This window comes from Azolla caroliniana, unplaced genomic scaffold (genome assembly GCF_043228905.1).
Source record: "Azolla caroliniana isolate FFs.n. ecotype wild unplaced genomic scaffold, voAzoCaro1.0.p SCAF_5, whole genome shotgun sequence".
Classification (NCBI taxonomy): Eukaryota; Viridiplantae; Streptophyta; class Polypodiopsida; order Salviniales; family Salviniaceae; genus Azolla; species Azolla caroliniana.
Window position 1 is genome coordinate 6,785,934 of NW_028230440.1, and position 25,213 is coordinate 6,811,146.

The following is a 25,213-nucleotide window of genomic DNA, read 5'->3' on the forward strand; positions in this document are numbered from 1 at the left end:
CTCGTTGATTGTTTTCATTACACTATCAATATATGTCGAGCACACTTGAAACGCACTGATAAACCCCTTCTCCATTAGTGGAACAAACCACAATGATGTTATATGAGTTAGCAAAGATCGAATTGTTCTAACTTGAATTGTGTTGGCTGGGTATCAACTGAGATGCAAATGAATTACTAAATGCATATGGATTAGAAATGGTCGAAATTGAGACCACATACGAGTTTAAAGTTTGTAAACTTGTTTGGAAAGCTTGTCATGTTGTCGTGTCTTCTCAATACTCTCCTTATTGTAAATCTTCGAGAAGCTTATGGTTCTCTTGTTCTAATGTCACAAATTTGGTTGTGATGCAATCTAGAACCCTAAAGTATTTGTTCCATTTGATATATTCCAATGGCTAAAGAGCGAGCATGATAGTCATGTTGCTTCATGTTTGGCAAAGGGTCTAGAAGCCCGACTCAATATAAACCTGACAATGTGCACACATTCATGGTTACTATGGCATCGTTCAAGGGTGAAACCTGGTGGTGTAGCTCAATGTTGCACTAGATGGATGATGACTTTCTATCTCGATGTGTACGTGGAATGCATGGTCCATGGGACGACTTTCACATGGATGGAGGCAAGAGAGAAAACCTCCAAAAATCCAGGATTATGTCTCGAAAGGTCTAATTAATTGTACAACTAACTGGATCAGAATTCCATGGTTTTGTTGACACTTCATGCATTAGGCTCAACGAGAGCCACTCGCAACTTCGCTCAATGAAGTGAAGCAAAGAAGAAGAAGAAGAAGAAGAAGAAACCTTAACGAAACCCTCATATAACTAAATACATAAGAACTTCGATGAAAACTCTACCTTCAGGCTTCAACGAGTCTTTAGTTTTTTTGGAGATATTAAAAATTTGAAATTTTAAGAGAGAAAAAAAGGGAAGAGGCATTAATTTTAATTTTCTCCTTCTTTCCGGTCATCATCCTCAGTACAGGTTCCATGGAAGCTTCGCGAATAGGAAAGAATCTTTGCAGATTTGTGAGGCACAGAACTGCACAACGTGTCGGATCGGTCTCTGTCTCGGCTATAGGTAATAATGGTTTCTTCATCTTCTCCGTTATTTCGTTGTCGCATCTCAGCCAAAACAAATGGCTCCTTCTTCTTCTTCCTTCACAATATCGGAGAGAATACTTCCTGTTTCTTATCAAAACGAATCGAGAAAGACTCTTTTTTTTTCAACAGCTAATGCCGTATTCTTCATTTTCTTCTTCCTTTGAACACATCTCAAAGAAAGGCATGTTAATCGCAAATACACTTTCTCAGCTTCTTCTTCTATCTTCTCCATATCTCTCTAAAAAAATTTGCTGCCGTTTTCAAAAGGAAACAATAAACTCATTTTAATCTCGGAAAATGACAAATCCTTTTTGTTTCCAAAAATTCAGGAAACTAATGTTTTTTTCGTTTATTATTGTTTATTATACACGTACTCTACGGGTCATCTCCGAATCTATCTTCTAACTTCTTTTCCGCAGGTAATGGTTTATTCCGTCTTCACCAGATCTCGTCAGAGAATGCATTTTTCTCTCTTCGGCAGGTCTCTCAGTTTGTTTCTGTTTCAAAGGGAACAAAGAAAGTCATGTTCGTAGATACGCTTGCTCTGGTGTGCATTTTTTCTTTCCTTCACATTTCATCATATAATCCATAATCCATTTGTTTTCACCATCATAATCCGTTCGACTTCATTGTCTTAAACAATTTGTTTTCATCATAATCCTTCTATTTCATCATAGTTCATATTTTCAATCACATTGCTTTTGTTTTTTTATCAGTCTTTTATGTCTACTTTTTTTTTGCTTTCTCTTATAAGGTTCGACGTCTCGAGTCTCAAGGATTAAATCCAAAACAAGCTGAGGCCGTAACTGCAGCCATTATTGAAGTTCTGAATGACAGTATGGACAACGTCTCACAGACATTTGTATCCAAGCCAAATATGCAAAAGGTCAATTTCCAAGTTATTTAAAAACATTGATGTTCAGAAATAGCTTGAGGTTATGCTAATATGGTACGCTATCGTTTTACCATTTGAAAATATTGTCGTTGTCAAAAGGGATCGTGGTTATGCCAATGTGAAATTTTCATATCATCATTAGAAAATATTGCTGCTCTTAAAAAATCGATCAAGTTAGGATTCTGTGGTACATTATCATATATTGTCATTTGATAAGATTGTCGAAATATTATCATGTGATACATGTTTGTATGCGCATTATAAAAGACGCTTTATGATTATGCATGAAATGTGATGATTCAATGTATATATAATCTTGTCACTATTTGAAAAGATTGTAGATATTCAGGAAGAACTGCAGACGTGTTCTGAAATATGATAAATGATATATCATCATATGGTCGTCTGAAATATAGATATGCATCAGTTATATTATCATTTGAAAATAGGATATGTTATGGAGTGATTATGTGATACGTTTTCATAAGTGGATACACTATGAAGTATGACTATGTGATACATAACCATTTGATTCGTTGATAAGATTGTAGCTATTTAGAAAAAGCTTCGGTATATGCTATGAAATTGATGTCAAACTGACTCATATGATGATTTGATACGTAACCACATTATCATCCAGAAATAACTAAAAATTATGCTCTAATGTATGATTACATGATATGTTTTCATGTGTTGGGATGCCCTATGATTTATCATAAGAATTGTGACTTAGAAGAATCATTAATGAAGGTGTTTTTACTGTCTTGTATTGACGAAACTAGTTTTTTTGGAACTTGTGAATGACGTTTGCACTTTAAGTAGCCCACACTATTTTTGAATTTAGTTCGTGTGTCATGCAACAGAATGAAATGATTCAAGATGCTGCACTCGCAAAGCTCACATCAGAGATTCGAAATGCCCAGGTCTCTCTCTCTCTCTCTCTCTATCGCATGTGTTTGTTTTAATCTCAATATATCTGTTTATGGTTTTAAAATGTTTAGAGGAAGTGATAATGACTAAACTTTGTTACTTCCTATAACTCCCTAAAATTCTTTGTTATGTTATCTTCTTTTCTGATCCTTTCACCTCATTTCTTTGATGTCCTATCAATGATATACACATTCGTGAAGTACAGGATATTTCTAGGTGTACACAAATTATGATCCTCCTAGGGTGTAAAAGCCACAAGCTGGCTTCGTGGATATTATGTTTGTGCATGTGAATGGACCCTTCACGGATTAAAACCATAGAGTGTAAATATATACTTTGTGCACCAACACATTGCAGGTAGATACACACCTTAAAAGATTAGCTCTCTCTCTCTCTCTCTCTCTCTCTCTCTCCTTTTCATAATCATTCCTGCAATTTATATTGCTTATTCTCTCGTGTTCATTGCTGTCACTTTCGATTTGCCTTTTTAAGTGGTATCAGAGAAAGGGTGCTGTAGCTTATCCGTGTGTGCCTCAATCAGCTTGTTGGACTATAGGCGGAGCTATTGGTGATTGTGTGGTAGAGATGTGCAAAAATTCTATTAAACGAGCTGAGCCGATTTGCTAGTGCTGTTGTGTATTGATTGGTTTGCTGATTCAACTTCTGTACTGTCTGGTTGTGTTTAAAATGATAGCGGTTTATTGCTGTTTGAATTATAGCCTCAAGTGTATTTGTGTTATATCCGTGATTTTGACAGAATGGCTACTATTTCTACCATTTATAACACAAAGTTTGATGGTCAATGTTTTGATATTTGGAAAGATTAGATGCAAGGTATTCTTTTCTTGAAAGAAGACGAAGATGCCTTGCAAGTAATTTGGGTTGAACAAATATCTGACTAAGATTGGGCAAAGATAAGCAAAAAAGCATTTTGACCTATATTGAAATGGGCGTCACTTATAATATCCTAACATATATCAAAGGCTTGTATATTGGTTATGCTAGATGGGAGAAGTTGAAGACTATACATATGAAATCGCTACACTCATCAATCAGGTGCATTAGATGTGGAAGCTGGCTAGCATTTGATCGGATGAGTCCAAGCTAACCTATTGCAGTTAAGAGTTAGGTGAGAGTTATTTTCTTGATTATGACCCTGCCAGACTCATGGGAAACACTAGTGGTTCTTTGGGCAATAATCCTAGTCTTGCATATGATGGGTGTGAGAGGAGATATTCTCAATGAAGAGATTAGACGAAAATTCAGTAGGAAAGGCAATGAGTGGCTCAATATATAATGTTCTGGGCATGGTTGATAAGAAGCAGAAGTAAAAGTAGAGGAAGCAAAAGCAGTGCAATATTACATGTTACAAGCAGCCTGATTGTTGGTACTCTAAGAAGGAACATGAAAGAAAGAAAAATGCATGAGACTAGGAAGACAAGGTTGATGCATCTAGGAAGGTCAATGTGACCTCTAGTGTTGTCAATGAAGAACTGCTTGATGGAGATGGTAATGCATGTTGTGCTAGTTGTGACGCCAAATAAGCTTGATGTGAGCTCTACAAAGGGCACCCTTATGGGATATGGGGATGGAGGTCAGATGGGTTACAATATATGGTTACCTTAGTCCCAAGAATTTTACACAATCGGCATTTAGTGTTTGCTGGGGTTAAGTTGCTGAAAAATTCTTTGGTCTTTGATGCAGAATCTAAGCGAGTCAAAATTTAGTGTGTACAGCTACCCACGATGTTAAGGAGAATGAGCTTCATGATGCTTTACTGTAGGCTGAAATAGATGATCAGCCAGTTAAGAAGTTGGTCAACAAAGAGGTGCTCCTGAAGGTGCACTGGACAGCAAGATGCAGGTTCTTGTCAACAAGATGAAGGTGCTAAATGGCATGAACAACATGCTAAGCATGTTTTTGCAGCATCTAGAAAATGCCAAAATTGATTAGGTTATCAATGCAGGCAAGCCTCTTACTTATGAAAAGAGGGGACTCAACAGTAAGGGGGAGTTTGCAATGTTAAGCTTGGTGTGCAGCATCCAGAAAATGCTGAAATGGAATTGCCTCTTGATATGGAGCTAGTGTTAGAGAATTTGAGTAATTGGGTATATGACCTTGCCCCATCAGAGGGCAACTGCATAGATATGACCCCCCTTTGCATTATGTAATACCATCAAATGCAGGTGAGCCTCTTAAGAAAAAGAGGAAGTCAACAGTAAGTGGGAGCTTGCAATGCGAGAAAAATTTAGATCTTTCTATCCAAATGATACTTGAGATCTTGTGCCTTTGCCTAAAGGAAGTACAAGGCACGATTCATTGCCAAGGGACACATTGACTTCTAAGAGATCTTCTCCTGTTATGTCTCAACAGTAACGGGGAGATTGCAATGCTAAGCATGAACAACATGGTAAGCATGGTGTGCAGCATCTAGAAAATGCTGAAATTGAATTGCCTTTTGATATAGAGCTAGTGTTAGAGAATTTGGGTGATTGGGACACAACCTTGCCCCATCAGAGGGCAACTGCATATATATGACCCCGCTTTGCATTATGTAAATACTGTAAAATGCAGGTGAGCCTCTTATGAAAAGAAGAAGTCAACAATAAGTGGAGGTGTCCAATGCGAGAAAAAAGAACGTCTTTGCATGCAAATGATACTCGAGATCTTGTGTGTTTGCCCAAAGCAAGAACAAGGCACGATTCATTGCTAAGTGACATATTGACTTCTGAGAGGTCTTCTCCTGTTACGACTCAACAGTAAGGGGGAGTTTGCAATGTTAAGCATGAACAACATGGTAAGCCTGGTGTGCAGCATCTAGAAAATGCTGAAATTGAATTGCCTTCGATATGGAGCTAGTGTTAGAGAATTTGGGCAATTGGGTACACAACCTTGCATAGATATGTTCCCTCTTTGCATTATGTACTACTGTAAAATGCAGGTGCTCTTATGAAGAGATCTACATGAAAAAGCCTGAGGGGCATTTAATATGCAAACTGAAATGCAGATTATATGGACTAAACTAAGCACCACACCAGTGGTATCAAAAGTTTTATGCTTTTATGCTCTCTCATTAGTTAATCTCAGCCATGCAAACTGTTGTTTATGCATGAAGATGTATATTGAAAGAGCCCTGTTGTACTTGATTTAGATGTAGATGATGTATTGCTACTTGGAAGGAGAAAGGCTTGTCTTGATTTATTGCTCTCACTCATTGCTAAAGTCAGTCTTTCTATTTGAAGTATTTGGGAAACACAGCATAATCTGGATATGAGGATCAGCAAAAATAGAAAGAAAAAAATGCTGATTTCTTATTATGAGAAATGGACATTGAAATAGTACATTTTACTTGGAGATCTTTTGCCTTCAGGTATATTAAATTGAATAAAACCAATAGCCAAAGAATGAGATGGAAGAGAATGCAATGAAGGGAGTTCCTTATGCATCAGCTTGCGCTCTTTTATGTGTGCTATGGTTGCCACTCTTTTGGATATTGCTCATGTAGTGGTAGTTCTCAGTTGCAATATGTCTGATCTTGGTAAAACACATTGGGGGCTGGCAAGCTCACCTTTAGATATCTTATGGGTACACAGAAAGTCTGTATGCTGTGGGCAGGTTGCAGTAGGCTAGCAGAGTTACTACGATGCAAACATGGCAGGCTACATAGATACTCTTTACAGTTGCCGGTTGAGCAGTGTCTTGGTTCTGTAGATTGTAGAAAATCTTAAGACGGTGTACAAGTGAAATTGAGTATATGTTAGCTATTGAAGCGCCTAAGGCAAACTGCTAAATGTCTTGCATGTTCATCAATACACTGATGTTGAGTTATGAAAGATGGCATAGTTGGATGGAACAAAATCAAAATGTAGATTAATTCTGCATATGTTCTCCATTAAATCCATGTCAAGGCTTGCAAAGATGGATGGATGTTTGGGATTTGATAAACTCAAACAATAACTCAAGTACAATGGCTATTGTTTCTCTAATGCACAAGTAACCAACCATATCATATCTTTCTCTCATTGACAATCCACCCGACCACTAACAAACCATACCAAATCCATGATAACCTAAGATGGATGGACATTTTATGAACCTTTATAAAATATTTAATGATTTGATGAACATGAGAGAGAACTCCAAAACAATGTTTAATGTCTCAGCCCTTGAAGAAGACTACAAACACTATTCAGTTATATGGGAGTTGACAACCTCAAATCCTTGGACATCCACCAACAAAATAATGTATACCATGGGTTATACAAACACACAAGGAAAGCAAGAAGGCTATAGACTGAAATGGGCACATTTTTATCAATGGCTAGATACAAGTGGATCCAACTCGGGCCCTAATAGACATGAGTTTATTCATTGTGCTATGCGACTTCCCTCCCAAAGGATCAAACTATGCAAAAGTCTAGGAATCATGCTGCTGTCTGGTCTGAGAGCATTATGCAATACTCAAGTCTAGGAAAAGTATACCGCATAGAGGGATGTGTGTATGACTTGAAAGACTTGGCAGTGATTCACATGTCTTTGGAGAACTTGGGATCATGTAGGAGCTCCAATGATTCAAGATCAAACAACATATTGCATTGATTTTAGTGGTCTTAGTGGGAGAACATCTGATTATATCCTTGATGCAAACAACTTCAGCCCCTCATTCAATCGGCTGCTTTACCCACGTATTAGCAGATAATCATGTCCAACAAGGACTCTACCATCTAGACACCATCAATAGTTTTCCTTACCACACATTGCCCAAATGCCAAGTTCTTGGAGTATGCCACAAAGTTAGTAGGATAAGGAATGTAAAGATGCGTATCAACTACTTTATACAAATCTCTGCCTTATGCAAAGCTTATGAGCCCTTACACCACAAATAACTTGAAAGCAAATCTGAACCCTTATGTGCCAATATTTAGATTTATTTAGAGAACACCAAACCTCAACCTCAATGAGAGATCCGCAACTATGACATTTTCATGCAGAATTCATGCATCATATTCCCCACCCATCCACTTTACCACAACCTTTGCCCTACTACCTTTACATTTTTCACTTCATACAAGGTTGAGAAGGCTGTATCCAAGGTTGAGAAGCAAGGATGCCCACTCTTTCCTACCCTCTTTGGATTGATTATCAACAAGCAGCAGACTACATCAAATGTAGAAGTAATGAAGTGATCAACGTATTAGGTACACCTGCCCACATTCTTTTTTATGTTGATGACATAGTCTTGGTGTTTGAATCTCATGCATGTCTATAACATCATCTCAATGCTGTAGATGGTTTTTGCTGTGAAAATGGGCCCACAGTAAACTGAAGGAAGACTAAACACACGATTTTCCACTCATCCGTTCCGACTTGCAGACAAGCTGTCTGCTTGCTATATGTTGCAGTAGTGGATTCCTATGCATATCCAGATTGCACATTCCTAAGGATGAATGGGTGCTTCTCTATCACGCAGGCCATCAACGATCAACTTGCTTAGGGGTATGCACCTCTAGACATGCGCACTTCTAGTAGCCTGAGAATCAAATCATAGGGAGTCGATCCACACCTCAATTGACAACATGTGAAGGAGTCACACTAGAGTGGGCAGAATAAAGGCAACTACAATGTAGTCCGCGGGTACCTGGACATAACGCGCCTGAGACATACTATTACCAGATCATGGAGATACATTGCTTGATCTTGTAATTTGTCATAGCCTTGTTCCACCGCACAAATGCAATATCCTGTCATCAATACTGAATCCCGATACATATTAGTTATGCACTTCATGCTTCTGACTCATCGTTATGGAGCTTTATGAAATGTAGAGCTTTTATTTTTGTTTTTATATGAATACCATGGAGACAAAAACCTATCAGGCACAAGCCCTATCAATCACATTCTTCCAGATGTCCCTCTGTAGATTAAATTCTTCTGTAAGGGCTTTATACATAATTTAATCAATGCATAAAAATCAATAATGATGTTTAAACTATTCAACATCTAATACTTGTGATTGCTATTTTTGTATTCATTCACCAACAGGAGTATAAAGTGTCATTATTACATCGTGAATTAGAGAGAATACAAACAGATGTTGAAAAAATGCGGAGTGATTTAAGGTCTGTTGAATATGTGGAATCACCACATCTATTATAGCTCCTTTTCCCTCTCCTTGAATAGTGTCCTTGATAATCAATGCCAGGTATGAAATCGACAAGGTCACGGCAGCCCAGAGACTAGACATCAACCTGGAAAGGGGGTAAGTTATCTGATTATCTTACTGCTTTATCTCTTAACTTTAATGTATTTAATGTCACATGAGAACTCTGGTTTTTTCAGGAGAACTAGAGATGATTTAGCAAATCAGAGTGCAGAAACATCTGAGTTGACAAATAAGCTTGATAGAGTAAGAAGTTTAAACAGTGTAGTAAAGAGTTATAAAAACGTCTAATATTTTGTAATATTCAAATGTCAATGGTATGAATGAGCAGGAAATCAATGCCTTGAAGACCCAAGTTGAGGCAGCGAAATATGAAGTCATCAAATACGGTCTTGGTAATATAACTGAACTCCAACTAGCATTCATATTTAACTTAACAAACAGGTTTTGATTTACTTTGCTTTTGTGTACAGTATTCTAGTTCAATTCCAAATTATCACTAAGAGTTTTTCTGCAAATGCCCCTGGTCAACCCCATAAAAAAGAGAAAAAAGCAGACCAACCATACAATTGCTCAAATTATCATTGCTGTAGAGGGGGGGGGGGGTTGACCAAGAGCATTTGGGAAATAAAGAAAAACCTGGGTATTTATAATTTCTTTCCTTGGTTTTATGTGTCTGGAGTATCTGGTTTGACTCATGTTTCTCTGGTTGGGATACGTGTAGGTACCATTGTCTCTTTAACTGCAGTTGGCCTTGGTCTATTGCGCATTCTAATGTGATAAAAATTGGTTCCATAAATATTGGGAGCTGTTCATTGATTATCCATTTTTTTCACCGATTTGTATCTAAATAATTCTGAATTGAGGGCATTTTCATGATGCTTTTGACAAAAATACGAGATTACATTTTGTATGATTTTATTTTATTTCTTAGAAATGGCACCCATTGCGAAATGCTTGAAAGTTGAAGCACAACTTCTTTTACAGAAATTATAAAAACATGCTTCATAGTTTCTTTCCGGACATTCCAAAAAGTCATATGCCAGGTCATATTGCTAAATTGATGCCTATAAATTATTAACTGTAAACAGCCAAAGTTAAATCAATTTATAATCTTTGAAAGTAAGATGTCCGTTAGACATTTGATAATCTTTTTCATTAGCATTTTAGAGATTTGCTTTTAAGCAAAGCATATGAACATACAAAGTTTAGAACTGTTATCAGCGTATAGCATTTTGTAATATCTGAGAATGGGATGGTATATATTTCTAATTTCCGCTTTGTTTTGTAGCTCATGGTTTGCTTGCACTGTCATAGAGTCGTTTTCATTCTATGAACGAAGTTCAATGGAATTTTGTGTGACTTATATCGTAAAGAATATGATAAGGATTGGTGCTTGGTGAGAATGTGTCATGCGCTCATAGATGCATCCAGCTCGATTGAGGTCCAGGATATCTATACGTTTGGAAGTAAGAGAGATATTGCACAGATTGTATGGCAAAACCAGATAATGAAAGTAGGTGGTGGGCAGCCAATGGCACTAGAAGGATTTGGGTAACATGAGCATCATGATGTTATATTGATTCTCCAACCATAATAAGGGCGCTATAGTATCATCATTGAGGTAATGTGATGTTATAATTCTCCTACCGTTATGCTATACACTGCTAAAGTCTAGGTCAAGATTGTCAATTATAAAAAATCTCTATTAATAAGGAATAACAGTCCATGTATAGTGTAGGGAAGCTGAAGGAAATTACACTCTATTAAAAAGGTGACAGTGGGATGTTGGAAGAAAAGGAAAATTGTGATCTCGTAAAAATAAACAAGCAAGCTAGGAAATAAACCATAAGAGAACCTGAACCTAAGAATTAGATGGAGGTTGCTGTAGTTGCACTCTAATTAAACAATATCATTATAAAGAATCAATGCTGACAACCATTTTTATGAAACCAAACTTTTTCGTAATCATAGTTTGTAATACATCTAAAAAATTTGCTATTCGACACAATTCTAAGTTTAAAGCTTAGGAAATCTCATGATAGAGTCTCTCTTGCGACCCATTCCAACATGAAACGAGTGTACATATAGTTGGTTACATGTTCCAATGTGTTCCAACATGGATGTTGTATGGGCATGGATGGAAAACAATTGGAGAAGCTGGAAGGTATTAATATGAATTGGACCTTTGCAAATTGAAAGTACTAGATTATGGAAAAGGTGATAGATGAGGAACCCCATTAGAGTACGGAACCCCTTATGATATACTACAAATGCAAGGGTACATAAGTAAGGGCATGAAATAATATGAGTACCATAACAATCTACTTGTTGAGGCTTGATTGTCGATTGATTTTACGTAATTAGCTTTTGTTGTAGGCTATGTTGACTCAACATCCTTGTAGAATAAGCAAAGGGATAATATTTGAATAATCCACACATATTGATGTATAGTTTTGGATAGATAATCCAAATTATGTTTAAGAACTTTGTGAATCTTGATAATCATAGGGAACATAATTCAATAATTCAGATCAATTTCTTCTTTGCCATGAAGTAAAACATGTGAATTGATTTCCACTATAATTTGCAGTGTATATAATGTGGAATTATGGGTTATTAAACTTTTTCCCACATGAAGAATAGTACAGGATATCCGATTAGTTTAATTGTAGGATAAGAGAGCCACACACATTAAAGTTTGAATGTTTATGATTATTGAAGCGACCAAAAGATGTAGCAATAAATTACCTCAAATATGTAGATTGTTAAATAGACTGTTTCTTTGTTTGTCAATGGTAAAACGCTTAAGAATGAACAAGGTTAGAGTAAAACATCTTCATTATACAAAAAACCTTCATATGAAAATTGTAGGCTTCTATAGTCAAAATTAGATTAAACTAGAAGCCTTAACTTTGACAAAACATATGTAGGTAATTTTGAAAATAAAGAAGCATGCCTTTTTGAATTTGAACTTTGATTAATTTCAAGACCAATGTACCACAAGTTTACTAATTCATGAATAGTTGATGGGTGTCCATGTGTGATCCATTCATGATTGTCATAGAGATTGAAAGATGGGAATCAAAAGTTCTTAATCTTGTTGAGATTGGTGAGGAAAAAACAAAATTCTACTTGACATGGTTTGTAAATTAAAATTAAAATGAAACAAAGACAAATACAGTCTTTGCAAAAGGTTTTTGTTTTTTATGAAGTCAAAAGCAAAGAAATGATCATATGTGGAAAAGGGTTCAACCAAAAGACATCATAGATGATTGAAGAAATTGTGTCATTTCATCATCGATGACATCATCACCAACTTGCCTCTAGTGGCCTTCCATGCTTTTCACTTTGGTATGAACACAATTGTTTCTTATGTACAATTAACTAACACCATCTTCATTATCTTTGAAATTAATAAGTTGGGTTTATAACATGACCCTCAACCATTGTTTTGTTGGACATCGACTTCAATAATAAAATGGATTGTTTCTTCCCCTCTTCAAATATAGCCATAATCATATTTTCCACATTTCTATACAAATTTAGGGAGCCTAATTGCATAAAGTGGTTCATGCATTCCTAAAAAATTGACGGATTTTTTATTTGCAACCGCCTACTACCCATTCCTAACCCAACCTAAGTGTATAGTTTCTAGATGTACGACCTTAAAGTCAACCACAAACCATATTTTGTAGTACCTTTTTTTGTACTTGTTTGCTGTGATAAAGTTGCATGCATATCATTTGCAACCAAAGAAAAATGTCACATGGACCGTATAACCCACTGCCTTTGTAATGATAACATACGAAAGAAATCTTCCAATACATTAGACTTCCACATCTAGGCTTCTATTCATAATCAATGATGTGTCTTTCTTTAAGATCTTGCCTTAAGGAGGGCCATCATGGATATTTTGTAATGTCTACTATCCAGCCATTTAAATTGATATCGAGGATTTGTCGTTTTGCTTAATTCCTTCATATCTGGGTTTCTCTCCTATCGTTGCCCTCACAATTTTAAACAAGAAGACAAAACAAAATATCTATCTCTTGGTCTTTGGTCTTCACAATACGAAGGAAAACAAAACTAACAAATTATTTGAGACAATCAATCTTTCTCATTTTTATATCTTATCCTTTGATTGAATGGTCCGTTACAATAGTTTATAGTTTATAGTGGAAGTTGCAATCAACTCACCATTTTCTTAGATTGTTCTATGATAATCAGTTGTATATGTGTAACCTAATTTGGGGTTGAAGTATGTTGTTACCTTTGAACCTAATTTATATTATGGATGTTATCTTAGAACAACACATAAGCTAATCCAAATTTAGGTATAACATTTAACATTGTTTTTAGCCTAGAAACAATTCCCAATTTTGCAATGAATGAGAAACAAGTGTCATTCATTGAAAGGGAATGTAGTACCCAATTTGCGGCAATGTGGCTTTTTCCATGAAGCTTAGGAGACTACCAAGCATGTCCTATGGTCTTGTCCCTTCACTCAACAAGTATGGAATAAAGTCATGTCTTTATTCCTAACAATCAATGTCAGTTGCCTATTCTCATGGGGATCAACGATGTGGGGAGTTTTACATTCCAACTTGATGTTGTATGAGGCAAACGATGTTCATGAGGCAATGACAGTGCATAATAGAAGATTGATATTAGCTGGTCCCTTTCATTAACCTCGAAAACAGGTGCGATCTGTCCACAGTAATGTTATGGGCATTATGGAAATATCGATGTAACCGACTTTATGATGCAACATACATTCATCTCTCAGATGTGCTGCTTGAGATATGGGAGAACTTGCTGGAGTAGTCTGTGGCCAGTATGATAATATGCAACAACCTCGAAAGCAGATTTGGAAAACAGTGACCACAGTAACGTTATGGGCATTATGGAAATATCGATGTAACCGACTTTATGATGCGGTAGACATTCATATCTCACATGTGCTGCTTGAGATATGGGAGAACTTGCTTGCAGTAGTCCGTGGCTAGTATGATAATATGTAGGGTTCACTAGACAATGTGAACAAGAGAAGGAAAAAGCTTCTTCACTTATGGAAAAAGTTGCCCCTGTTTACAATGTCAACTCAAGAGCCGCAATGGCATTATCGACTTCCATAGACTCTTTCTTGAATATCAACAAATGTCAACACCTTCTACAAAGTTCGATATTTGGTCCTAGGATTATTTTACATCATTGTATAGGAAAAGTTGTAACCTCTTGGGCAACTAGGTTCAAATTGTAACCTTCAGGCGTTTGTTCTTAATACTATTGAAGAAAATCTTTAAAAAAGCGAGATGAGTAATTGACCATGGATGTCAAACAAGGTGAGAATTTTGGTGTAAACGATTTAAAATGTAAGTAGATACATATAGCTAAAAGCGGTGCCCTTTAGTGTCAGTTAGTATGAGCCGACTCCTGGGGCCTAAAACAAAGGGAGGGAGGCAGGTGAGAAGGAAACAACCAGCGTGGGGGCTGGTAGTTCCACTCTGGGCCACTTCCTCCTTGCTTCACCATAGGCGTGTTCTGCCATTTCTGCTAAAAACACAAACGGGCAGTGACCACGTCATTGGAGTGGCTACAAACCTCGCCCAATTACCCTCGTATGCAGTTGATAAGCGCGAACCATATATCCATGATCACTTCCTTCGGGGGCTGTACCAGATCTTGGAAGACCTTTAGGCATCGTGCTTTCTAGACATACCATAGGGTGAAGCCTACGATCAACATTCAAATTTCAAGGAACCTTGGGTATGCGAACAACAAGCCTCTCTCAAAACGAATCTTGACGATTTTGCCTCTCATGCATACATAGCACCAACTATCCGCATTGAAGGCGTCCGTCCACCTATCAACCGAGAGATCAATCCATGCCGCAACGCTCCACGATGTTGTTCCTTCCATTTCACATGCTGCAATGGATTTGTTTATTATGATATCTATATATACATTAAACTTGTCATTGCATATATGCACTCTCAAAATGGAGAATGGAGATTTGAATGACCTTTCGAAGTTTTGAGAATACTAGTAAGAAACATGTCCCCATGCACAACTAGGTTGAAACATGGCAACGATGCACATATTAGCCCCAAGAATTTATCGATTATGTTGCTTCAATCGTTCCATGAAAATTGTAAGTTGGTAAATGGACATATTTAAAAAATCACCTAGATCTTAAACCAAAATTTAATGCTAATGTTTATTTCTGTTGTCTAATGGGGTTTATGGAATACCATTTATGCATACAACATACAAAAGTGGATTTGTACTACAAATTTCATAAGCAACATCGACTAGAAGAAATTTAGCAATACTTTAAAAATTGTAAGGAGTTGATTCGAATGATATGATAAACAAATGATCTCGATTCACCTCATCGTAATTTGTAAGGATCTAATATATCAAGTTGTCTCTTTCAACGTGAACTTTGAATTGGGTAAATATATATATATATATAGCGTGACAAAGCTACCATGTGTTTTTTCTATCATCACAACAATCTAATGATGCATGCATTACATCTATTGTCAATAAAGTTGTTTATGCTCTATGATAAAGACGTGTCGTTGGAAACAACCAAGCAAAACATGAACTTGTTGGACATTCTAGTGCAAAACAAACTTCAAGTCTTTGTTGTGGATGTTGGCATCCTAAAGCATGTAAAGAGGATGTTATCACATAGACTCATAAAACACTCTAATGCAAGACATATCTCAAGGGTTTGTTATGAATGGTTTGCATCCTAAAGCAAGTAGAAACTATATTTTCACATAGACTCATAAGACACTGTAATGCAAAACATGTCTCAAGTGTTTGCATCCTATAGGCTATAGCAAGTGGAGACAACTTGCATACTCATACAAAATTGTTAAGAGAAAATGGTTAGAATCTCGCATTAAGCGAAAACCAATGTGCAAAATGAGTAGAGTCATCTCATATTCATTTACATTATTGGTGGCATTATAAGAATAAGGGAGAGAAAAGGAATAAATGAATTTTGTTTAGTAGAAAATGTGGGCAGTGATCTCAAAGTAGTATTTTTGCTCCGAGAAAATAGAGCATTATTGAATACCTACTAGCTTATACCTCATTACTTCATTTTATGTGCAAATAGACATTTATGGAGAGAAAAATAATTGTGGTTTACTCTAGTATTATGCAAAAGTGTCTTACAAATCTAAACTCAAACATTTTGCATGTGCTAGATATACTATTAAGGCAAAGAGAGCTTCCAATGAGGGATGATAAACATTTGGTTAATTGCATTTATGTTTCAATTTTCAAATCACTTAGATAGATTGACTGCTTGAGTAACTTCTAATTAGTTATGAGAAAATATTGATGGTATGAACATTTAGAAAAAAATCCATTAGCATAATATCTAAACCTTGTTTCCAAGTTGGTTATGTGATCACACTTGTCTTTGTAGTGGTTTAGGAGTTGTTCCAACTTCATGCATTACTTCTCATTTGTACATATAATGCGTAATAAATGTTTTCCCTAATTTTGTGGTTCAAACTTCACTATATGTACATATGGACAATAAGATGACGCAAACCAAATAGGTCAGAGTTGATTCCGAAATGCAATGTGTGAAATATATATAACGTAAAGTGTGTACCTCAAGTATTATGAGAAGTATATTCCTCCCATCCTAGACTCAAGAAAATAGATAAATTTCCAATAACGACCTAGGGGCATAAAGAATAAAACCAAGTGGCATGAAGAATCTTTGAAGTTTTAGGACATGCTTGTCATGAAAGCCTTGAATGCACGTGCATGTGCTCACCAATACTATATGAGAACCCATCAAATTGAATAGTGTGATGAAGACAAAGATAGATTTCCATTCAAAGGAAGAAAACGAACAAAACAATACATGTGAAAGTGCAATATGAAAGCATTGCATTTTACATTATTTACCACTGAGCTCACACACATGAACATGCATACATACATACATATTACAAACACAAGTTTACACGTGGATACCTTGACATAAATGGTTTTTTTCACCAACAGAAAACTCTCTTCATGGTAGAGGAATAGGTATGTAATTCAAAAAGATCATATTTGAATATTATAATACTAAACAAGGTATGCATTCACTTATTTGCATTTTCATGGCTTTATAGTATCCAAGAGCATGCAAAGTGATCAATTATTTTACCTTGCAACTTCACTTTCCACAATGCAAATAGTTGAAAACAATAACACCACCCTCCTACAACCAATGCTTGAAAAGGCAAGGATGGTGGTGACCATGTGGTTTTGTTGTATTATCATTGCACATTCAATATATATATATATATTATACGAGATCATGTGTCTAAAATTTTTCCTTCTAATGATAGGGAGGAAGATCTTATAATATTATTTTTGGTTACAAGAAAAGAACATTGAAAAAACTAAATTGGTAGATTATGCATTTCCTCATTCCTTTCTTACGTTTCTCTTGTTGTCTCTCCTCTAAAACTAAGCACCATCAAATAGACACAAACACATTCCCTCCTACCGTCTAAATTAATGCACAATTGTATAAATGAGACATATCCACTATATTTGACATTATCTCTCATTTACATGCTTTCTAACAATTTCCACATACCATTGACATTGTTGCCAGTACACCATATTGATTAATCATCAATAAATTTGATGGTGAGGTAGATGATCAATGCATGCTATCATCGTCAATTTGCTCATGTAATACCAACCACTTATAGCTCTCTAGCCTCTAGGTTCTCATAAATAAATGTTGCATCTCTGGAATTTTGAATTGGAAGCGACACCTTATGTTACTCTTAACTTTAATGTAATAGTGCCATCGAAAATAATAAAGTGTAGCTCATTGAATTTCTCCACTTTCGTTTAAATGGACATTGGTCTACTTAAATCCAAAGTTAAATATGCAATTGCTAGTGACTATCATAATGCCAAACCATTCAATGCTCCTAATGATACAAGAGAGACAATGTTAGGGCCTTACATTTTATAAGAAATGAAAATGTTCTCATCATGGAAAGTTAAGATATTTCGTGTTTTTCCAAAGGCCTTTCGATTTTACCCTGACCAAGAATACCCACACTTTAGCTACTCATTACATGATTACTTGCTTAATGTTAGCCGATGCTCAACGTACTCATGCTCAACGTTCAAATTTGGAGATGAAAGACAAGTCAATGAGTCCCGTATAATTATGAAATTCATAATCAAGCAAATGTTGTTGAGTTTCTAGTGTTGTTGATATAATTTGGAAGCATTTTTCCAATGACATTAGACTACCAGAGAGAATCCCGATCGGATTGTGTCATTCAAGTGAATGGCGTGAAAGTGATAAATCAACAAAACTCAATGCTTACTAGTGTAGTTAACATGGATAGTACATCCACATTGACAAGAAATTGTGTTGCTAATAATATTTGAATAAGATGCATTCTTTTTAAAAAGAATTAGACTTCACATGTCAAATTGACTCGTCAAAACTAAAGAATTATTCAAATAATTATTCTACCGCAATAATTATAGTGCATTCTATGATTGGAACTTCACAAGCTTTAATGAATAGTTGGCTTCTTGATTATGAAACTCTACCTACAAGTTTATTTGTTGCCATTGTTGTCGATGAAAAGCATGCATGACCATACTCTTAAAGAAGTTCATGATGGAATAGGCCCATTACTTATATGGATGGCCTTTGAATGACTATAGTTCCTAAATGGCTAGAGTCTATAAATAGACCTAGGATTTGCCAATACATGAAAGAATGATTCTCCTTTGTGGATCTCTTGCCCTATATCTTGATGGGCATAAGTTAGTTGTATTTATAATTGCTTAGAGAGAAATACTAGCATTGTACATGTAGTCGTGTAATTGATTAGTGGATATCTGACTAGAAGAGTCCTACCCAAACAAAAAGGAGGCGTCTCTTCCTCACACATGAACAAGATCCTTCATGTAGCTAACAACATAATGTCGATTGAACACACACAACACATGTAAGTTAAGTCCTATTTCTATTAGCACACATAGCAATACTCTTTATTACTTTGTAGACTAGTACTAAAATAAACTATAAGCTTATTGAAGAGGGATCAACAAACACATGAGCCATTGACTTCTTCTAGCCTAGCCTTTGTCAGACAGACCCATATTCTTTGCTCTGTCTCTCTCTTTTTCTGTCTCTAAATGTGGGTATCATATTAAGTACAATGCAAGTAAATGGAGACAAATGCTCCTACTTTCTCTCCCTACATTAGGGGGTTGTATTTTAGTACAAAATGTAGACAATTACAAGCTTGCATTATACAAGGTGAGATGACCATTACCTTTCTCTTTGTTATACCCATCCAACTTTTTTATGAATTTGAAATAGGTTTAAGTGGCACTAATTCACTAGAAGCTAGTGCGAGAAGTAGGGCTTGAGAACATGATTGGCACCGACATGTGGTCTTCTCTCTCTCTCTCTCTCTCTCTCTCTCTCTCTCTCTCAGGGGCCATGAGAGTAAGTACTGACAATAAAAGGAAGATTAAAAAACATGCAACATGATGTGAGCCCCTCCCTTTTGTATTGATGGGTACATGCACTAAATGGGACACATGGAAACGTGCTTTGCATTGTCTCACACACACACACACACACTCTCTCTCTCTCTCTCTCTCTCTCTCTCTCTCTCTCTCTCTCTCTCTCTCTCTCAAATAGTGTTGTACAGGTGCAATACAAGAATGTGTAATGCAAGTTGACCCTCTCTATCTATGTGTGTGGAATGTCATATACATCATTATCCTCTCTCTATTAAGCGCATTTTATGAAAACAAATGTTGCATTTCTCTTTATTTCCGAGAATTCCCTAGCCGCGACCCTGTAGAAGAGAGAAAGGGGAATGAACCGATGCTCTTTCAGGGATCGGCATTCTGGCAAGATAAAAGAAAACATAACAATTGTTAGGGGAGATTACATCAAAAGAAGAAGAAGAAGAGTAGTAGTAGTAGTAAAAGGGGGGGGTGGGGGGGGGGGGGGTACGACTGACATTTCTCATTAACCATTACAAGCGAGAACGATAGCAAAAACCATAGGCCATCTATGTGAAGTGCGTGTGTAAAAAAGTGTGGTTGCACAAAAGGTAAAGACGATGACGCGAATGGAACGCAACGGCCTGTCTATTCAATATGGAGCGCGAGGTTTTTTTCAATGGTCGACCAACAAATCCATTCATGTATTGAATGGGTACATGTGCGCACACACACATATACACACATACACACATGTGTGGTATATGGACATAATAGATGCACGTGGACATAAAAGTCCATGTATGTACGTAAGGCATGGTGGATGGATGAGAGAGAGAGAGAGAGAGAGAGAGAGAGAGAGAGAGAGAGAGAGAGAGAGAGAGAGAAGAGCATTACCCTTGCCCATGCCCCCTCTTCCAGGTTTGCCACGTGTCATGGTGGTGGGGACCATCCGCCAATGATTTGGTGCCGTGCCACGTGGACAATGACAGACTGTTGCGGCGTGGCCATCCTTCCTTCTCTTTATTATTATTATTATTATTATTATTATTTCCCCCCTTTTTGTTTCCTGCAGGAAAAAATAAATCGAAAATTTGTTTTTGTGTTTTTTTTGTTGGTCTTTCTTTCTTTGTTTCTCCGCCTTCTTCCTCGCTATTTACTTTTTCTTTCATCCTCTTTGTGGGGATTTCTGTGCATCTATTTATATTCATATTTTCATTATTAATTTTGCTTATGAGATGAGTTGATCACCTCTCTCTCTCTCTCTCTCTCTCTCTCTCTCTCTCTGTATCTCGACTTAGGTTCCATCTGTGGCTCCCTTTTCTTCTTCTTTTTGTGTGTGTGGGGTGGGGTGGGGTGGGGTGGGGTGGGGTGGGAAAGGGAGAGGCGGGGAGGTCTCTTCACATCCAAACTTTTAACTTTCATCCGATCAATCCATCCATCAATCCAATCATTCCATCAAATTGACTGTAATCATCACCTCACTCACTCGATTCGATTCAATTCAATTCAATTTCATTTCATTCAATTCAATCCAATTCCATTCCATTCCATTCCATTAAACTCAACCTACCCATCCATCCATCCATCCATCCAATCCATCCATCCATTAACATGGAAGCAGCCACCAGAGCTCCTCCTCCTCCTCCTCCTCCCCTCGTCGAACAACCCATCTTGCCCCCGGGTTTCCGGTTCCATCCCACCGACGAAGAATTAGTCATTCATTATCTTAAGAACAAGGCTTCTTCCTCACCATTGCCGGTTCCTATCATTGCAGAGATAGATCTATACAAGTTTGACCCATGGCAATTACCTGGTTGGTACCCACTTCAACTCCATTCTTCTTAAATTCCCATCAATTTTCAGTTTCATGTTTGGTACTTCATTTCCACAATCATTTTTAAAACACACTTTGGTGCTTAGTTCATTCCCATTGTTTAAAGACAACTTTGGTTAAATGTTTGCCATTATTTAGAGCCAATCTTATACTTACAAGTACTTAATCTCGATCATTTAAGAGTGACCTTGGAATTTGACCTCTATCATTTTAATTCATTTCTTGATTTATTCTACCATTTAGAATCCTTTTTTTCTTTTTTTTTTACTTAAATGGGTTGTTCCAATATATGCATCTCATCTTCTCTTCATGGATTGGAAATCGCTTTAAATTCCTCTTTGTTTTCATCAATCATGTTGGTTGTTATCATTTCCATAGTTTGAGATCACTTATTTGTGCATGATGGGTTGTTAGGAACCATATTTCATCTAGACCCATTGTTACTTGATGACTTCCACCATCAAGTTATTTTGTTTAGAGACCATAGGACAAGCTCTAATTCCTCTTTGTTGGTTCATGGTGTCAACTCAAGGAATGGCATGTTTTGGGGAAAATGAATGGTACTTCTTCAGCCCCCGAGACCGGAAGTATCCAAATGGTGCACGACCCAATAGAGCAGCCGCGTCAGGATATTGGAAGGCGACCGGAACCGATAAACCTATAACTAGCTCCGTCGGCTACCATAAGGTCGGTGTGAAAAAGGCTCTAGTTTTCTATAGGGGAAAACCACCCAAGGGCATCAAGACAAATTGGATCATGCACGAATATCGCCTCGTGAGTGAAACAAACTCATCGAGACCAACGCTTCCCTACGGATGTCGGAAGTCTCTTAGGGTAAGTTCATCAACCTAACCATCCTCGCTCATTAAATATGGCCTTGTGTCTGTATTGGAGTTTGTGTATGCGTGTGTGAGAGAGAGAGCCTAGACGGATGTAGCTCCTTTGGTAAGGTTTCCCAATGGAGACCATGGTGGACATTGAGCCTTGATGGATGTAGCTTCCTTGGTAAGGTTGCCCAATGGAGACCAAGGTGGACATCGTCTTCGAACCCAAGGTGTAGTGCTAAATAGAGAGGTTAGAAAATTGGGGTTCAAACCCAATATCTAGTGCTAATACTGTAAACAATTTACCACTAGGGTAAGCTAATTATGATAAAAAAACAAAAAGAGAGGATATTAAGATTTTAGCACTACATCTTAGGTAACCACTAGGGTAAATGTGGATGTTAGTAAATACATTGCTCACCCTTAGGGTATGTAAAAATTGTGTAGAAGAGGAAACATAATGAGCAAAAGCATAGAATATAATTTGTTTAAAAGAGGCCAAAACTTCGGAATTTGACAATTTCCCTAGCTATCAAGTACAAGTAGTTGGATCTCTACCCCCAAGTATATGGGTAAATAAGTATGAGTGTAATGGAAAAGTAGATGATAGAAGGTCATGCCATCATACACTATATTTGGTAGAGTGATGGCATTGAACCTAGGTGTAGGTGATAATAAAGAAAGCATGAGTGCATAGGCATGACACAAAAAGAAAAACAATAGATAAATGATATTGTATCCTATTCTCTAGTCTCTTTTTTGGGGGGATTAGAGAATCACTTTATGACCAAACAGATCAATATAGTTTCAAGAAAGATTGAGCATAATATTTTCACAATGCTAGTTGAACAACGCCCATTTTCATAGTTTATCATAAAAGGACTATTGCATTTACATGAACTTTTTCTTGATATTTCTTGCAGCTTGATGATTGGGTACTTTGTAGAATCTACAAGAAGAACACACAAGCATCAAGAATTGATGAAAGCATCAAGGAGGATGACAATACATCAGCTTGTGTAGAGCAAGTTCTCGCATCTCTACCCAACACACAAGATCATCGAGTCGATAGTCTTCCAAAAATGGACTCATTTTGTGGTTTCAATGATGTTGATCCTTTCTTTGAAACCTTCTTATTGGAACCTGATTCTGCATCAAACTATGCAATTCTACAACAACAACAACAACAACATCATCATCATCATCGTCATCAACATATCAATAACATTAATGGAGTAAGATTCACACCACAATTAGACGCAATTCAACACAATCTTTCATCACATGGAATTGTTCCAAAAGTTGAGCATATTGATGTGAGTGGTATTAGAGGGGCTTTCAATCACTCTCTTGTGGATGAACACACATTTGAAAGAGGCTTTTCAGGTCTTCCAAATCTAACACAAAAGTATTCACAACCACCCAAATCACAACTTAACCCAGGGAACCTCGAGACTTGTTACAAGTGGCCCTTGTGGCAAGAAGAAGCAAAGGCATTGTGAAGGAGAAATAAATATAGGTATCACATACTTGCATAGGCTAAAATGCCGATATTGCAAAGATAGTCACTTATACATGATTGTATAGATTTTCTAAACATAGTTCATTGTCGAATATTGTAAATACAACATTATAGAAAAGGTGTAAAGAATTCTAGGTCCGTTATTATACGTTTCTAATCTAGAATTTTTGTACACATTATGTATTTTGATTTTTTACATTTTTACATGGAATTTTAAGATGTAGTATTTATTTGAGCATCATGTTATTAATATATTGCTGACATTATTGTTTAATTGGGCACAAGGAAACATTGTCTAAAACGTGCCCTCATTTAAATATCTATAACATATTGTCTCGACTCTCAACAATGTAGGAATAATAGAAAATGAGCAATTGATGAAATGCCAAAGGCTAAACATTTTGCGGTCAAGTTGCTTTATAATAGGCGTGTCATTATGATGTGGAAATGATTGATATTGACTTTCTACATATAAAACCAATCACCATAATACACGAGTTTTGTTTATTCCAATAAATCCAAAAGAAGAAGAAATCTTTCAAATATTAAAGTTTTAAGAGGTTGACACTTTTTTCCATCAATCATGCATCATGCCGAAGTCCATGTACATATATGCATTCATCGACATAACACTTGTATGACCGAGCACCATTGAAAGTCTCACATCTTAATGAATTGTACAATTTACTAGGATAACATTTGTATATATGTGCATCTAGAAATTATGAGCATTTTAGCATCCCATTCACTTGACTTTAAGGCCATAACATGAATAGTTTCAAATTTCGTAATTCCGTTTCCCTGGCTCGAAAAAAGTTTCTTTATCAACATCCAAATATCACATGTCATTTAGCTAGATCAAACGATTAAAACTTGAGCGCATATATAGATGCGACATGACAACGTGAAAAATTATAGTGGACAAGAGGTGAATAGAAGCATTCAACACAAAACAAGTTGGTAAGTTGGTTATAACACATAGCATGTGAGTACATATTATCATGGTGCTCAAACTACCCATGGGAGGGATAATTTAGAGGCAAATTGTGAAGCAATACTTTATGATGCCCTTTCCAAAAGAATCATGTCAATACTCTATATGAGTGTTGCCTTGTTCCCTACACACAAGGTGACCTCCCCCAACCAATCCCCTAGCCACCCACCCCTTCGTGTGAAAACATAATTTGTATTAATTGCATGTGAAAAACACTACAATGTAACTACAACTTATTTAGTGTTGTAGTTACATGAGTAACAATACATATTTATATTCCATTCTTGACTCAATCTCAAATGATAACATTGAAGTGAGTCCAGACTCCATTTTTGCATTCAATAATTGAATGTGAGTTGACTGAACTTGAAGGGAGAGGAAAACAAAGGGCGTGTCACATATAGAAAGAAATCTA

At 36.6% G+C, this 25,213-nt stretch overlaps 2 protein-coding genes across 2 annotated transcripts; both read left to right on the forward strand.

Moving 5' to 3' along the window:
• Positions 1-943: 943 nt before the first annotated feature.
• Positions 944-10,107, forward strand: LOC147863961 (protein FMP32, mitochondrial-like). The gene is made up of 9 exons (XM_087319603.1): positions 944-1,080; positions 1,523-1,650; positions 1,858-1,989; positions 2,862-2,921; positions 8,971-9,047; positions 9,131-9,187; positions 9,268-9,334; positions 9,420-9,483; positions 9,813-10,107. The coding sequence occupies exons 1-9, from the start codon at positions 990-992 to the stop codon at positions 9,866-9,868; spliced, it is 732 nt and encodes a 243-aa protein (XP_087175729.1). The 5' UTR covers positions 944-989; the 3' UTR covers positions 9,869-10,107.
• A 10,905-nt stretch (positions 10,108-21,012) lies between these two features.
• Positions 21,013-24,042, forward strand: LOC147863962 (NAC domain-containing protein 67-like). Its single transcript, XM_087320115.1, has 3 exons — positions 21,013-21,437; positions 21,991-22,292; positions 23,206-24,042. The coding sequence occupies exons 1-3, from the start codon at positions 21,236-21,238 to the stop codon at positions 23,782-23,784; spliced, it is 1,083 nt and encodes a 360-aa protein (XP_087176241.1). The 5' UTR covers positions 21,013-21,235; the 3' UTR covers positions 23,785-24,042.
• The last annotated feature ends 1,171 nt before the right edge of the window (positions 24,043-25,213 follow it).